Here is a 14,969-nt window from a genome sequence, read left to right on the forward strand (position 1 = left end):
TATTTTACAGATATTTTAATGTGTTTTATCAAACATGCTGTTGGAACTTAATGAAATATCTCAGCCCTAGTTTTGATGATACCAAAATCTTTAAGTTTTCTTTGTAATAGACTAGAACTTTGTGAACTCAATTATTGGAGTTCTTTTTCTAGTTTAGCTAGTGTTCTGAAGACTGAAGACCGGAGGAATGAAGAATGAAGAACGAAGGGCTGAAGACTGAAGAACTCAGTTGATGTTCGCAATTAAAGACAGAAGTCAAATACTGATATTTGACTAGAACGAGTTTCTCAACTGAAGAATCAGTTATGACTGATTCATCTAATGTTGGCTACGTGGAATCAGCGGACTGATACTAAAGTCAAGTATCAGTTGACATTCTTCCTCGGACTGAACCTCCAACGTTAAAAGGAAGCCACGCAATCAAAGTACAGTCGCATTAAATGCAGAGATACAGAGGATCGTTCTTTCTTTGCAGATTGTTCTATCTCTGCAGTGCATTCCTTTTTGGTGATTACCTTTTCAGAGGCGCTTTACCTCCTGTACCTGAGTAGCTTGTTTCTCACCAAACAAGGAACCTTGACGATTGAAGCCTCGGCAAAATTTGAATTACTTTCCAACGGATGAATTCTTGAAGTTCATCTCCGCCAACGGATCTATTCAATACATCTCCTATAAATAGAACTCGATGATCACTTCAATCTTCACCGATTCAAATACACAAGCTGAAACGTTGTCGAATTTGCAACTCAGCCAATCAAAGTCTTCCAAAGTTTGAATCGAAGAAGAGAATCATAAAGCCAAAATCAGTGATCTAGTTCGTAGTATTCGAACCTCCTTTCAACTGAGCGAAAAGAGTGTTTGAAGTTGTGTGGAGTTCAGACCAGTGTTCTGACTCCAAAGAGATCTTAGTGCCCAGTGCGCGCTAAGTGTATTTGAGAAATCCAACCCAATGTGTTCGTGCTGAAACGTGTGGTTTCAGTTCAAGGTTTGCTGTGCACATGTAAGCATAAGCCCAGAGTGTTTGTTAGTGTGATCTGCTGACCGTGGATGTAGGAATTGGATTCCGAACCACGTAAAAATCCCTTTGTCGTTTATCGCTTTCAGTTATACTTTCTTATCTGTGCACAAACGTTCTTAACTGAAACTGACCAATCGCAAAGTGAAACATAAACCTGACAAAGTGTTAGTCACAAAGGCTTTTTCCAAAAGATAAAGTTTTTCGTTGCGTGTGTTATTAGTCTAACTGATAATTCTTCGGATAGTCAGTAAAATTCATAACACTTCTCTGTTCAATCCAAGACTAAAGCTCTACGAGTGTATTAGTTAAAGTCTTGACTTTAACTTATATCTTTACTTAAGTGTTTTTCAGTATCAGTCTTCAACATTTCGTTAACTGGTCCTTCGGTCATTCTTTTCAGTATCAGTTAACTGTTAAATGTTGTATTGTGTTTGTTGTTTGAAACTGCCTATAGGTGTGTATTCCCCCCCATACACCTATTCTAGACCTTTCGGGACCTAACACATGCTATTAATTGACATATAGTATAAGACATCTCAATCAAATATATCACACATTATCCCATATAGAGTAGGGATGTCCAGTTCGAATTGGGATCGGCGGTTTCGGCCCGAACCGGTCCGAGGTCAACGGTTTTAGCCTGGATCGTTGACCACGATCCTCAATCGGAACCGGAATCGGCAGAGGCGGAACCGGAACCGGCAGAGGAGGCGAGCCTGTTACGGTCCTAATTTTCTGGAACCGTGAACCGACGGTTATCTGTCGGACCGGACCGTCAGTTAACTGTCGGGCCGGAAACAACCGGTTAACCGTTCAAAACCGACAATTTTTAGGTTTTTCAGTTATTTTTCATTTTTTTAACATTCAAGTTTTATATTAGTTATTTATTTGTATATGTAAATTATATTTTTTACTTTAAATTTAATAAAAATACGAATTTTATTACATTTTGGGTGTTAGTATGTTATAATTTTATTTCGTTTATAGTTTTTTCAATATTTTTTTACATGTAATGTATTAAATAATATAATTTAATCAGAAAAAATATACATAATACATAAAAAAATAAAAATAGAAAAATCGTCGGTTCGGTCATTGAGCCTTTGATTTTCGGTTCGGCTCGAAACCACCGGTTTAGGGCTAAAAATCGGCCCGCCTGGAAGAAGACATGGGTCGGTTACGATTCACCATTCCGGTGAATCGAAATCGGAGGTTTTTGGCCCGTGGACACCCCTAATATAGAGTGCCAAATGAGCCAAAAAATAAAATAAAATAACAATTTCACTTAATCTATATTATTTAATTATCTAAATTTTATTTATCACTTTTTATTTCACCTTATATACCGTGACACACCCTTACATTCGTCGGATGTACTATCGTGCTTAGTATTAAACATAAGTTTATTATACTAGTTGAACATACTAGCAGCTGCCTTCTAAAATTCATATCCGTATGATAATTATTCAAGTATGGTACAATTATGGGACATTAAATGTTCACATTATATTGCCAATTTTTTGTTAAATATTTTTGAAGCATCAAAATGATCTCATGTAACTCAATAACGTTGGTGGGAGTAACCTTTTATTAGCAAAATTGAATCTATTCTCTAGTTATTTATGACTCCAACGGTTTCTAATTAGCCCCACAATTACCATATGTACTTCATTTGTCTCATTATAAGTGGCTCAAAATTTTTTGGCGAATTAAAGTGAAGGTGTAAATTGATTAAAAGTGGTGGGATCTACATTTTTTTAAGAACTAGTAATTTTTTCCATTTATAAAAACAGATCACTTATAGTGGGACGACTCAAAATGAAATACAAGCCGGGACATAGGAGGGAGTATCAATTATGTTACCATATCTTAAATTTTACCAAGATCAGTAAAATTTTGTCTGTGCAGAGATGAGTTGTACGAATAAAAGTAACCATATCAAGAGAGATTGATAATGAACAATAATTGGTTCATTAGCTGATAAAAGGTACAAATATTTTTGTTTAAATTGGAATTTTTAGTTGCTAAGTTTAGAAGAGGAACAATCAATTACATATTACAAATAAATAGAGATTGTAAAAAATAAGAATTTGGATAAAGTATAAAATAAAATGTAGACTTTAATAATTCAAGTTATGTACTGAAATAATTTAAAAGTTAGCGAGATAATGTTTGGTTCAAAAGGTTGCAAATTGCAAATATGATGTACTTTTCGCTAACTGAATTGTACATTTTATATTTAATGCCATCGTGGATATCTATCAATATTTCTTCAATTTAGTTTGCGTATAAGCCAAAATATGATTAAACCAGTGTTATTTCATATTTAATTAAAAATGATAACGTAAAAACAAAACATTTCATTGCATTATTTATATAGAGAGTTTTTTTAAATAATACATAATATTTGATCACTAATTAAAAAATCATAAAATTTGACCATTTATTACGTGTAAAGACTGTTTTATCCTTAACTAGGACGGACCGAATTAGGCACATATGACACTATTAGTGCCATATGTGCCAACCGAAAAAAATTCCAAGTATATCACACTAATGGCACTAACATGGCCTAAGTACCATTCGTGAAACACACTAAATGGATAATTAAAACCCTAAATAAGGAATCTAAACCCTAAATGATAATCTAAATCCTAAATGGATAATCTAAACCCTACGGGGAAGTGTTCAAAATGGTCATATAATTGTACCCATCTAAATAATATCAACACACATGTATATGACACTAATGACACTAATATGACCATAAGTACCATTCGTATGACACTAATATGGCCATAAATACCATTCGTGCAGTACTGAGTATATAATACTAATGACACTAATCCGTGCAAACCCGAATTCGTTTTTACTTTTGTCATTTTGATCCGTTCATAATATTATTTTTACTTTCATTAATTATATAGTAGTATGGTCCACAAATTTCACTCACAATAATAGTAAGATTCAAACTTCATTCACAATAATACACACTAGTATCAAATACTATTTATCACTTTCTTAAAACATATGCCGTCCATAAAGTGAAAATAATACCGTGGACGAATGAAATATTATTTGTATGCATTTTAGTTAAGTAACATCGTTTTAACGATTTTCTTTCTTTTAATTTAACTTTGTTAGTTAAAAGACATCATTTTGATATCATACACCCATTTATTTTTTCTTTCCACCTCCCCAAAAGACATCAAAATTTAAATTGTTATGTCAGAACATATTATCTATCACTAATTAAGATAATTTAAATCAAAATAAATATATTTTTCAAATAAAAAATTTATAATCAGAAATACATATAAGATAAAATATACTACAACATTCAAATCCTAATTTGATTAAATTTAAACTAAAAACTTTAATAGAACTCAATCACTTAAATAGAATTATAATATGTACATATATAAACATAAATTCAACAAACTTTAAACATAGAAACTCTAACACAGCATTGAACTAGTAGTTCTTAAATTTTAAAAAGATTGAAGACCCCCTTGTCTTTATATATATATATATATATATGGGGAGGACTAAAATAAAAACACTTCTTAAAATATAAAATATAAAATATAAACAATTTTTAACCCTTAGATCATAAAGATCTACGGTTGATTCGTAACCCTGTTGGATGAATTCGTGACCTTGAGTTCGAATCCCAAAGGTAACAAAAATTTATTTTTTACAATTCGTAACTCTGTTGGATGAATTCATACGTGTTCTACATAAAACTCGTAAATTGAAAAATATTTTTATTTTTATTTTAAGAAGTGTTTTTACGGTAGCCCTTCTATATATATATATATTAAAAAATATATCTTGCTAAGATAGAAACTCCTACTTTCACACACCAAATGCATTTTCCGTATTCAAAAAATGTTATGCCCATTTTTTTATACTCCTTCCACCCCATAAAGCAAGAACAAGTTTTCTTTTTGATCTGTCCCACGAAGCAAGACCAGTTTCTAAAAATGGCGAAAACAATACTCCACCCGTCCCATGAAGCATGACACACTTCTTTTCGGCACAAGAGTTAAGAAATTGGTATTTTGTGTGTGAAATGTGGTAGGTGGAAAAGTGAAAATGTGAATAAAGGATAATTTTTTTGCCATTTTTAGAAACGTGTCATGCTTCGTGGGACAGACCAAAAAGAAAACTGTGTCACGCTTCGTGGGACGGATGGAGTATTTTTTATTCACCTTTCACTTTTTCACATACCACACTTAATACATAAAATACAATTTCTTAATTCTCGTGTAAAAAAGAACTAGCTCTTGCTTCATGGGAGGTAGTAATTTGTTTTGTTGAAGAATGATAGAAGTGATATATTGAGAAATAAGCACAGGAATAAGCAATGGTTCGAAGGCCAACCATAAATACAATTTTGGAGGCTGCTCTACTCACACATGACATGAGAGCTCTGGTAATAATACGAATACGATACGCCAAAATATTGGTATTTGCGGGATATGTGCTTTATCTTAAAGAAAAACAAATTAGATTTTTAAAAACAAGCTTTTACTACAGCACCAAACTCAGACCGATCCGATTTGGGTACTTTTATGGCATTCATATATTCTCTTCACTTATTATTAATCTTAAAAAATTGTAATCTATCACGAAATAGCGGTTGTCACAGCGCGTGCGAATATGTACGTTTTCATATATACTCCTATTTTTCATAAATTCTTCATTATCACTGTATATAAATGAACAAAAAATATTAAATAATCAGTTATATAAAATAAGCCACTGAGTAGTAAATTTCAAAGCGAAAAAAAAAAGTGATGTGTTGTAAAGCTGCAGAGAGCTCCATAAAACTCCCTCCCTCTCTCTCTCTCTCTCCTTCTTTGCGCTCCATTATTTTGACAGAAGTCTCTTCATAACACTGCTCCAGAAATCCATAGGATAGACCTCAAGCTGGCGTGATGGCCCATTGTCAGGTTCTCCACTCTCTCACACACACATACACACACACACAAACACAGAGTCCACGTCGTTAATTTTGTTTTTACAGCAAATTTAATAGAAAGCAAAACAAAGAGCTTTCAAGTCCTCCAGCCCTCTGTTTCTGAACTCCCTTTGCAAGGTTCTATGTTTAAAAGCTCTCTACTCTGCATGTGTGTGTCAGTGCGTGTGTTTTGTTTTGTTCCTTCTTTTCAATTTTTTAGCTTTTCAAGTATTTTTGGGAGAATACCAAAAAAGAACCCACTTTTACTTGAAAGACCCCATATTTTATTTTCTCGTATTATATACACAAATGAGAGCCCCCTTTTGTATTTAAAAATAATGCATGTGGGTTCAATCTGATTCAGAAAAGAGCAGCAATGAATGGGTTCTAGACAGCAAGAATGGATAAGGGCTCATCTTCCTCCTCCTCCTCTTCTTCCTCAGCTGGGCCGGACTCGCTCAATGGGTTGAAGTTTGGCAAGAAAATCTACTTTGAGGGTGTGGGTTCTGGCCTGCAGCAGCCCAAGACCGGCGCCGCGCCGCCTCTGCCGCCGTCTCCGGCCAAGAAGGGGAGGACTGCGGCTGTGCAGGGCGCCCAGCCGCCTAGGTGTCAGGTGGAGGGGTGCAGAGTAGATCTGAGTGATGTTAAGGCTTACTATTCAAGGCACAAAGTATGTGGGATGCATTCCAAATCTCCCAACGTCATTGTTGCTGGCCTTGAACAAAGGTTTTGTCAGCAGTGCAGCAGGTCATCTCTCTCGCTCTCTCTCCTGATTAAACTACATACTGTGCAGAAAATGGGGAATTTGGGGCCTCTTTATTTGGTGCTTTATTATGTCTTTGGTTTCTTGTTTTAGAGGTGTTGTGTATTTCTTGATGTTGATTGGGCTTTGCCATTGAATGGTGCTTTCCTTTTCATTTCTTTGTCTGGACATGTGGTGTAGTTAATTCTGGTGTTGCTTTTGATGCTGATGTTTGAGGGCTCCAAATTGTATTGGAAAGTTCGAGACATGGCATTTATATTTGTGTCATTGTGTGTGTGAGGCAGTTTTTGTTCTTTTTTGGAGTAATCACTAATTGATGAATTACATGAAACACAAATATGGTGGATAAAAAAACATGTATTTGGTTAAGCTAATGGGATAGGGATGCACTAACCTTTCAAATGCATTTGTAACTCAATGTATATGCTCTCTTATTTCACTTTGGGTAAACTACAGTACATATAAACCTTCCAGTACATATAAACCTTCTACATCTAAATGATGGAAATTACCTCAACGATCGAAAGGTTCCAAAATGAGTTAACAACGTACCAGTACACAAAATAATTGGTTGCAAAAGTGTGATTTTTCATAAAGTATGTTGTAAATGTACGAAGGTAGGCTATTTAAACTATAGAAAGAAGAGTTCGAGGAACTTTGTTTGAATGCTGAGAGATGATTTTGATTTTGCATTTGGCTTTGATATCTGTTTGCCTTATAAAATGATTTACAAGCATAGGGTATTTGTAGGTGATTCCCATCATGAATTTAGACTCTAGCACATGGTATCCAAAACCAAGAGTTTGGTTGTATTTTTCAAATACATGTATTCAACTTATAACACTTGTCAATTATAAATCTACTTGATTAAATTTGGTTCAATCCAACAGTAATAATTAAAGAAAGCTACTAGAGTTCCGTGGAAAAATGTTTTTGTCTTGAATGGAGGCTGTAAATCTATTGATGATTTAGTACTTCTTGTCCTATGCTTGAATAGAGGCAGCCATTTCCAGCTAATCAAGTTTTCTAAAGAAATTTGAAAATTCTAACTTGTAGCCAATTCTTTGTTGATATAATCCGATCGTCTAAGCTTTATTAGCATATAATATAGAAAGTTAGTCTTAATAGTTTCACATCTTATTTTTGTGAAATGATACGAGGTAGTTAGTTGTAACTTATGAAAATGTAAAAAAAAAAAAGAAAAGATTATGCCAAAATGAGATCAAAGAGTGGTGCCTCTCTAAAACTTAGTTACAACATTCAATGTGGGGACAAAAAATTCTTGAGGGTGACATATTGAAAAAAGACACTCGGTGAATAATGTGTGTGGTTGCTATGAGTAGTGACATGAGGAATGTGGGGGATCCTTTTCGGATACTTGCTGGAGGCCATTCATTACAGTAGGTAAATCTGGCAGAAGCAAGTAATATTATTGGTGACATAAAAGAAGAGGCTAGTGTGATTAAATTTTCTGAGGCAAATGTTGAATGATATTTTGGCAACAGGCTGTGATTGGTTTGCATTAAACTTTGTACTGATTTTGTTGAGCCGAGTTAAAGAAGAGGATTCTTGAAAACCTGAATAGAGAGTTCTGGAACTTTCTATTCGAGTAGTGGTTCAGAAGTCGTTATGTAATCTTCGAGTCAAAAGTTGTGCAAATCATAGATATAATATCATAAAAGATTAAATATAACAGATAATAAGCTTAACTGTAACTGGGATTTGCTGATTCCAAGAGACAGATTGAAGAAATTGGTGAATTTGCAATTAGGCATCAGTTTCTCTAATCTATCTACCTGAGTTTCTGATGATGAATTACACAGGCCTTCAAATTTTGCTGTAATAATAATAGATTCTTGTTAGCCTTGTTCCAGATTTCATCAGTTATCCGAATTCGACCAAGGAAAGCGGAGTTGCCGGAGGCGCCTAGCCGGGCACAACGAGCGTAGGAGGAAGCCACCAGCGGGATCTTTGTTGTCTCCTCGCTATGGAAGCCTTTCTCCATCCATTTTTGGTTAGGCATCACTGAACTTAACTCCTCTCTCTCTCTCTCTCTCACTCTTGAATTTTAACTTTGTGTTGTCTTTCATGTGAGAAGACCGTAGCAAATCTGGAGGCTTTGTGATGGACTTCAGCACCTACCCGGCTCTCAACGGACGAGATTTGTGGCCAGATACATCGTCGGAACGAGTAATGGGAAATCAAGCTTCCATAACAGGAAAGTATCAGCTTCCACTGCACAGCAGCTCACAGAACCCTCTGTCTGATCTTCTGCAAGGTACAACACCTAGGCCCAGTTACTCTGGTCCCGGAGCATCCTCACACGGATGTTTCGACGGGGTCCCCGACTCCACCAACGCTCTCTCTCTTCTGTCAACTCAGTCCTGGGGCTCAAGAACCCGGTCCACCAGCCTCGGAGCAAGCAATTTTCTCGGCAACAATGGGGCGCCACCCATGGTTCAACCATCCATCAATCATCATGGTGCAGCCATTGCATTTGCATACAACCAGGCTCATGATGGTGGTCTGCACGAGATGCCTCCTGATCTTGGTCGCGGACAAACCACTCATGGTGCCAGCAACGAGTTCATTGGGGAGCTCGGCTTGGCTCAGCCAAACGAGGGGCACTTCCACGAGCTTGATCATTCAAGGGGGTATGACACCTCCCTCCAGCATATCAATTGGTCACTTTGAACTCGCACTGTGCGAACTCAGTCGAAGATCTCGTGTTTTTCAATAATCGGCGTACTTGTACAACATATGATGTTCTGTAGTGTTTGCTGCTTGTGCCCCTGTAGAAGACACATCCTTTTGTTTATCTATGGTATGACTATGAATAACTATTTGCTGTTTTTCTGGAAAGTAATTGTCTCAACTCTTTAATATCTGTTTCTGTTGGAACTGAACTTTAGCAATCGTGACAGAAATGGATGATTATATCGAGCATTTTTTTAAAACGAAATATGGTAAACTGCTGGAATTTTGATCATATGAACCCGAAGCTTTTATACAACAGATCGTTTTCTCTAGTAATTTCAGAATGGAATAGGTAAAATACACATGAGATAGACCATTTACTGATCTCACAGTAAGTAAAGCTCGAGCTCAATCTGGAAGTAGCGGATATCTTGGATGCGTCATCTCCTCTAGCTTTCCCATGCTCGACTGGCAGGAGTTCGCCCAGGAGCATCCGTTAAGCGATTCATGAAGCCACAAAATTATTGTAAGAATTCAGTGTAGGCCAAGTCTGAATTGGTGTCTGTAGGCCTTGAATCTAGTGGTCGTCTTCATTAATCCCAGGGCACTCTGATTCGAGGGCCTCCATTGTATCGTACTGAAAATGTTTAAGGTGAGCAAGTAAGATCAAGATGCAACTACAAAAAACCAGTATGTATATCCAAGTAAAGCAATTTTATTTACAGACATGGCAATCAATCACTGTTACTGCGATCTTATTTACCTGGCATCCACAGAAGAGACAGTATTTGAACTCGTTTCTTAGCTTCAGCAGTATATTTAACAAATCCTGCATCAAAGAAAGGATAAGATTAACCAACAAGATAATCCATGCTTAACCAAGGTGCAAGCTCATTAAGCATGGGATGATGGTATCAAGAGCAGAGTCACTTGGATCCATCTAGAACTAAATGCAGATACAAATTCCTGCATGATTTCCAAAATATACCATACCAGATAGCAATATTTTCGCGCACCATTTCAACTTTAGAGCTATAAGCCAATCACATCAGTCACAAGATTGATCAAGCCACACACAGAATTGAAAAATTTCAGAACTATTATACCTCTTCTGTAATTTCTTCCTCCTCCTCCTCCTCTTCCCCTTCCTTTTCCTCATCGTTCTCTTCCTTCTTCTCCACCACAACCTCTCTATTTTCTAGCTGCGCCAGAGTAGCATCTGCCTTTCGGAAGTTCACTATGACTCTCCTTCCCTTCCACCGCTCCTTCTGATGACTCCCGAAAATCTCCATCAACTCGCTCTCTTTCCTCTTATTCATCTCATACTTTGCTCTCTCTCTCCTCATCTTTGCTACCTCTGGATCTTCTGTACCGATTCCAGCTCGACCCCTTCTGATCTCCAGAGAAACCGGTTCAGCCCTCCCAGAGCCTTCCTTGCCCAATGCAGAGCCAGGAGTGTAGCCCATTTGTTTCAGCAGCTTGAAACCAATATTAGACTGTGGTATTGCAGAACCTGCATTTTCTAATGTTTGTTTATCCTCTTCGCTTTGCTTCCTTTTTCGGTCGAGCTTCCTCTGCTCCTGCCAGTTTTGGAATTTCGATTTCTTGCTCGACGAAGATTTCGACACTACAAGATTACTACTAGGCTCCTGTGAAAACAGTGAAAATTTTACTTGAATGCGAAAAATGAAACAAATTTCATAACAGAACTTCAAATTAAGAAAACGAATCAATCCTCTAAATAAACACGAGCACCATAATCTCGAACTCGCGAAACTTACAAATTTAAACTAAACCAGTGAATGTATCATCCAAACGGGGCGCCATGAAAATGAAGAACAATCGCAAGTGGAAACATCAAAACAAGCGCAACTAATTAAGCAGCTCTTGCGAATTTCTGGAACTAGGGATTCGTAAAGTGAAAAACAAAGAATTACAAACAAATTAGAATGCGAAATGAATTTATACAGTAAAAAATACCTTTTTGGAGGAAGATTGAGGAACCGCCGTTGGTACAAACCGGGAGAGGTCTCCCATGTAATCATCATCTTCGTCGCCTCCAGCCATCAAAACTACCAAAGACTTCAAATTTTGATTACAGAGATGCTCGTATTTTCAAATTTGTATATCTATGCTTCTAAGAGGGAAATAGGGCAATATTTAAACCCTAAATCCCCAACTCAGGCCAAATACTATTACTCTCTATTTCTTGTAAAATATGATATGCCCTTGTTTATATTTGGAATTATAATTTTGTGTGTTGATTATATAATCAATTAATAGAGCTAAACTAGTTTTCAAGTAATTGTTAGTTTTAAAAAATTCAAATTAACATCTTAGGTTCATATTTGCACTGCTCCAATTGTATCTCAAGAAACAAGCCTCCATTTTTTAAAAATAGAAGATCTCGTCTGCGATAACACAACGTCGAGTTGAAATGATTTTGATCCAATGCAGTAAGATCTTCATAATCTGCCAAAATTCTTCCCCTTCAACTAAGAAAGCTGCAACCAGAGAAAGGGACTTTTTCAACTTCTTTCCTTTCATTCAAGAGTTTGTAACCTCGTACGATCAAACAATCAAAACAAACGGGATTGTACCTTTGATCTCTCTTGGAAGGCACCAACGTCGGAGATTTGCAAAAACAACTCCTCCAAAGTCGAGAATATCTTATCCTTTTCGCAATGCAGTCCATCTTTGGCTGAGAAAACATGGATCCGATCCTTGACCTCGATCCAGCTCTGTCCGCGGAGTTTCTTGACGCCCTTCTCTCTCATCGAAGCTCTCAAACGGGCCACATCTTTCCAGTTGCCAGCAGAGGCATGTATGTTGCACAGCAAGGCATGAGCAGCAGAGTTGGAAGGATCAACCCTCAATATCTTCTCTGCAACGCGTCTTCCAACTTCAACGTTGCCACGGCTTTTACAGGCAGCCAGTAGAGTTTTCCATATCACTGCATCAGCTTCCAATCCAAGTTTATTTATGAAAGCTTCTGCATCATTGATACGACCAGCTCGAGCAAGAAGGTCAACAACGCACGAGATGTGCTCTCGTGTAGGGATCACACCGTGCTCGTGTTCCATCGATTTCAATAGCTGCATCCCCTCATCCACCAGTCCAACATGACTACAAGCAGTCAAAACTCCTACAAATGTAACCTGGTTAGGTTTTACGCCTCGTTTCTTCATTTCACTGAAGAGATTCAGAGCTTCTTCTCCCAAGCCAAACTGTGCGTATCCAACAACCAAACTACTCCACGACACAACATTCGGGTTGGGCATGCAGTCAAAGACCTTTCTAGCTCTTTCAAGCGATCCACACTTGACATACATATCGATCAATCCATTCATGACCACAATGTCAGAGTCGAGCCCATGCTTCACAGAGCAGCAGTTAACTTGATCCCCCATCTCTAATGTGGCGACTTTCCCACAAGCTCTGAGAACATTAGCCAAGATAACACAATCAGGTCTCCCGTGAAGTAGCAGCATTGTTCTAAATAAGGAGAAAACTTCTGCAGCCTGGTGCTGATGCATGCACATAGTGATTACAGCAGTCCAAGAGACAAGATCTGCACTGCCTTGAATATAATTGAACATTTTATATGCGTCCATATGTTCTGAGCAATTAGCATACATCGAAAGCAATGTATTACATACGGGAAGGTCCAGAAGGAGTCCAGTCTTTATAATATAGCCGTGCACCTGTTTCCCCCGACAAAGTGTTGAGGGATCCGCGGAGCCACAAAGCAGGGAATGGACGGTGATATCATTCGGTGCTGAACCCAAATGTCTCATTCGAGAAAAGAACATCATTGCTCCATTTGCATCACCACCATATGCAAAGCCTGCTATCACTGCATTCCACGACACTATATCAGGATGTTTGATCAGTTCAAATGCAGTTTTTGCCGAATATAAGAAACCACATCTTGCATACATATCGGTCAGGGAGCAACCTGCGAAAACATTGCCTTCAAATCCATATTTAACACTTACCCCATGTATCTGCCTGCCATATTCTGGCTGACAAAGAGATCCACAAGCTCTAAAAATGCTCCCAAAGATAAACTCGTTCGGGTGGTAGGTACCCTGTGACAGCATTTCCTTAAAACAACTCAGAGCTTCCAGCTCATAACCCAGTTTTGAAAATCCTGCAATAATTGAACTCCAGGAAATCAAATCCTTTGACTCGATTAAGGAGAAAACAACCCATGCCTTGTTAATTCGACCAAACTTGTTGTACATTGCAATGAGAGCATTTTGAGCTATTAGGTGGGAACCAAATTCAGACTTAACAACCTGGGCATGCAACTGCTCCCCCAAACCAGCCTCTGTCAAACTCGAACAAGCTTTAATCACACCTCCAAACGTGAAGTGATCGGGCATAAAACCAGACCGCTGCATTTGGATATATGATTCAATGGCTTCAATGTCCTGACCATGCTGTGAGTATCCAGCAATCAATGCATTCCAACTCACCACATTTCTCTCCCACATACTATCGAAAACTTTCTTAGCATCCACTGTTGATCCACATTTTCCATACATATTGATGATGTGATTCTCAAGAATCATATAGGGGAGCAAGTTAGATCTCAAGAGATGGTCGTGAATCTTCCTTCCATATTCCACGGATCTCAAAGATGAGCACGCAGAAATCAAATGAATATAGGTGGTAGGATCAACCAGAAAATCTGCTTTCTTTTGTGAAACATCAAAGGCGTGAAGGGCGTCTTTGAAAAGCTTTTGCTTGCACAAGGAGCCTATATATTCATTAAAAGGTTGTTCGTTCTTGAAACTTGAACACGCAGCGTTGTGAATGCCGCGGTTGACATAGCTGCAGGAACATTTAAGAGTAGACTGCAACCTTCGTATCATCTTCTTGTGCAGAATATACCGGATCCTTTCAAGGGCCCCTATCTGCATCACACATAGCATATAGTCTGTATGCACAAAATACATAACAGCAAATGTTTTCACATTGTTCTTCCTCAGCTTCTTACGTATTCATCCAAACAAGCAAAGACCACAACGCTGAAACTCATTACATGCTTTTTGAAGCTCATCTTGTTTCATATAACTATTTCATTCTTTGTAGAAGTACAAAAAGACTTCAAAAGAAACCATCTTCCTCCTCAGTTCTGCTCGAAAGCAATGCTGATGTCAACATTAAATTCTCCGGCTTCTTCTATCTGATCAAGACTTCAAAAGCGCAACTTCTACACGAGAACAGATAGCTGAAGCAAACACAGAATTTTGGAAGACAATGTTTAGCAACTACTAATAATTATGAACTGAGATTCCCCCAAAACCTTAGTGGGGCAATTCGTCGAGCAGCTTGCCTGCAATTGGCCAGCTCGATTTTTCACATACATTCTTTACGATTTATGCCAACAGAACAGGAGAAAGATGATAAAGTGGAGCTGAGCATCCATCAACAAAGCTGATGAGATAAATTCTCAAAATCCATTCAAATTATCACAAACAAATATGCATGTATATAATAAATATTAATCCATGAAA

The 14,969-nt window shown here is 37.5% G+C and overlaps 4 protein-coding genes across 7 annotated transcripts in view; 2 read left to right on the top strand and 2 right to left on the bottom strand.

Annotated features, from left to right (window-relative positions):
- LOC131001121 (outer envelope pore protein 16-3, chloroplastic/mitochondrial) overlaps positions 1–14,969 on the top strand; it is an 89,531-nt gene that overhangs the window by 45,894 nt on the left and 28,668 nt on the right. The gene's annotated exons all lie outside the window — the stretch shown is intronic.
- Positions 5,807–9,609, top strand: LOC131001083 (squamosa promoter-binding-like protein 17). 4 transcript variants are annotated; one of them, XM_057927306.1, is made up of 4 exons: positions 5,807–5,971; positions 6,349–6,731; positions 8,622–8,761; positions 8,846–9,609. In XM_057927306.1, the coding sequence occupies exons 2-4, from the start codon at positions 6,385–6,387 to the stop codon at positions 9,439–9,441; spliced, it is 1,083 nt and encodes a 360-aa protein (XP_057783289.1). In that variant the 5' UTR covers positions 5,807–5,971; positions 6,349–6,384; the 3' UTR covers positions 9,442–9,609. The 4 variants fall into 4 exon arrangements, with proteins under 4 accessions (XP_057783289.1, XP_057783272.1, XP_057783280.1 ...); XM_057927289.1 differs by having other exon boundaries at positions 5,808–5,976; XM_057927315.1 differs by lacking the exon at positions 5,807–5,971 and adding an exon at positions 5,984–6,122.
- Positions 9,712–11,918, bottom strand: LOC131001115 (uncharacterized). The gene is made up of 4 exons (XM_057927361.1): positions 11,425–11,918; positions 10,551–11,093; positions 10,208–10,273; positions 9,712–10,081 (listed from the first exon to the last, which is right to left on the bottom strand). The coding sequence occupies exons 1-4, from the start codon at positions 11,509–11,511 to the stop codon at positions 10,022–10,024; spliced, it is 756 nt and encodes a 251-aa protein (XP_057783344.1). The 5' UTR covers positions 11,512–11,918; the 3' UTR covers positions 9,712–10,021.
- On the bottom strand, positions 11,768–14,780 carry LOC131001014 (pentatricopeptide repeat-containing protein At3g53360, mitochondrial). Its single transcript, XM_057927181.1, has 2 exons — positions 12,045–14,780; positions 11,768–11,948 (listed from the first exon to the last, which is right to left on the bottom strand). Exons 1-2 carry the CDS (start codon positions 14,406–14,408, stop codon positions 11,940–11,942), a joined length of 2,373 nt encoding a protein of 790 aa, XP_057783164.1. The 5' UTR covers positions 14,409–14,780; the 3' UTR covers positions 11,768–11,939.

This window comes from Salvia miltiorrhiza, chromosome 1 (assembly GCF_028751815.1).
Source record: "Salvia miltiorrhiza cultivar Shanhuang (shh) chromosome 1, IMPLAD_Smil_shh, whole genome shotgun sequence".
Taxonomy (NCBI): Eukaryota; Viridiplantae; Streptophyta; class Magnoliopsida; order Lamiales; family Lamiaceae; genus Salvia; species Salvia miltiorrhiza.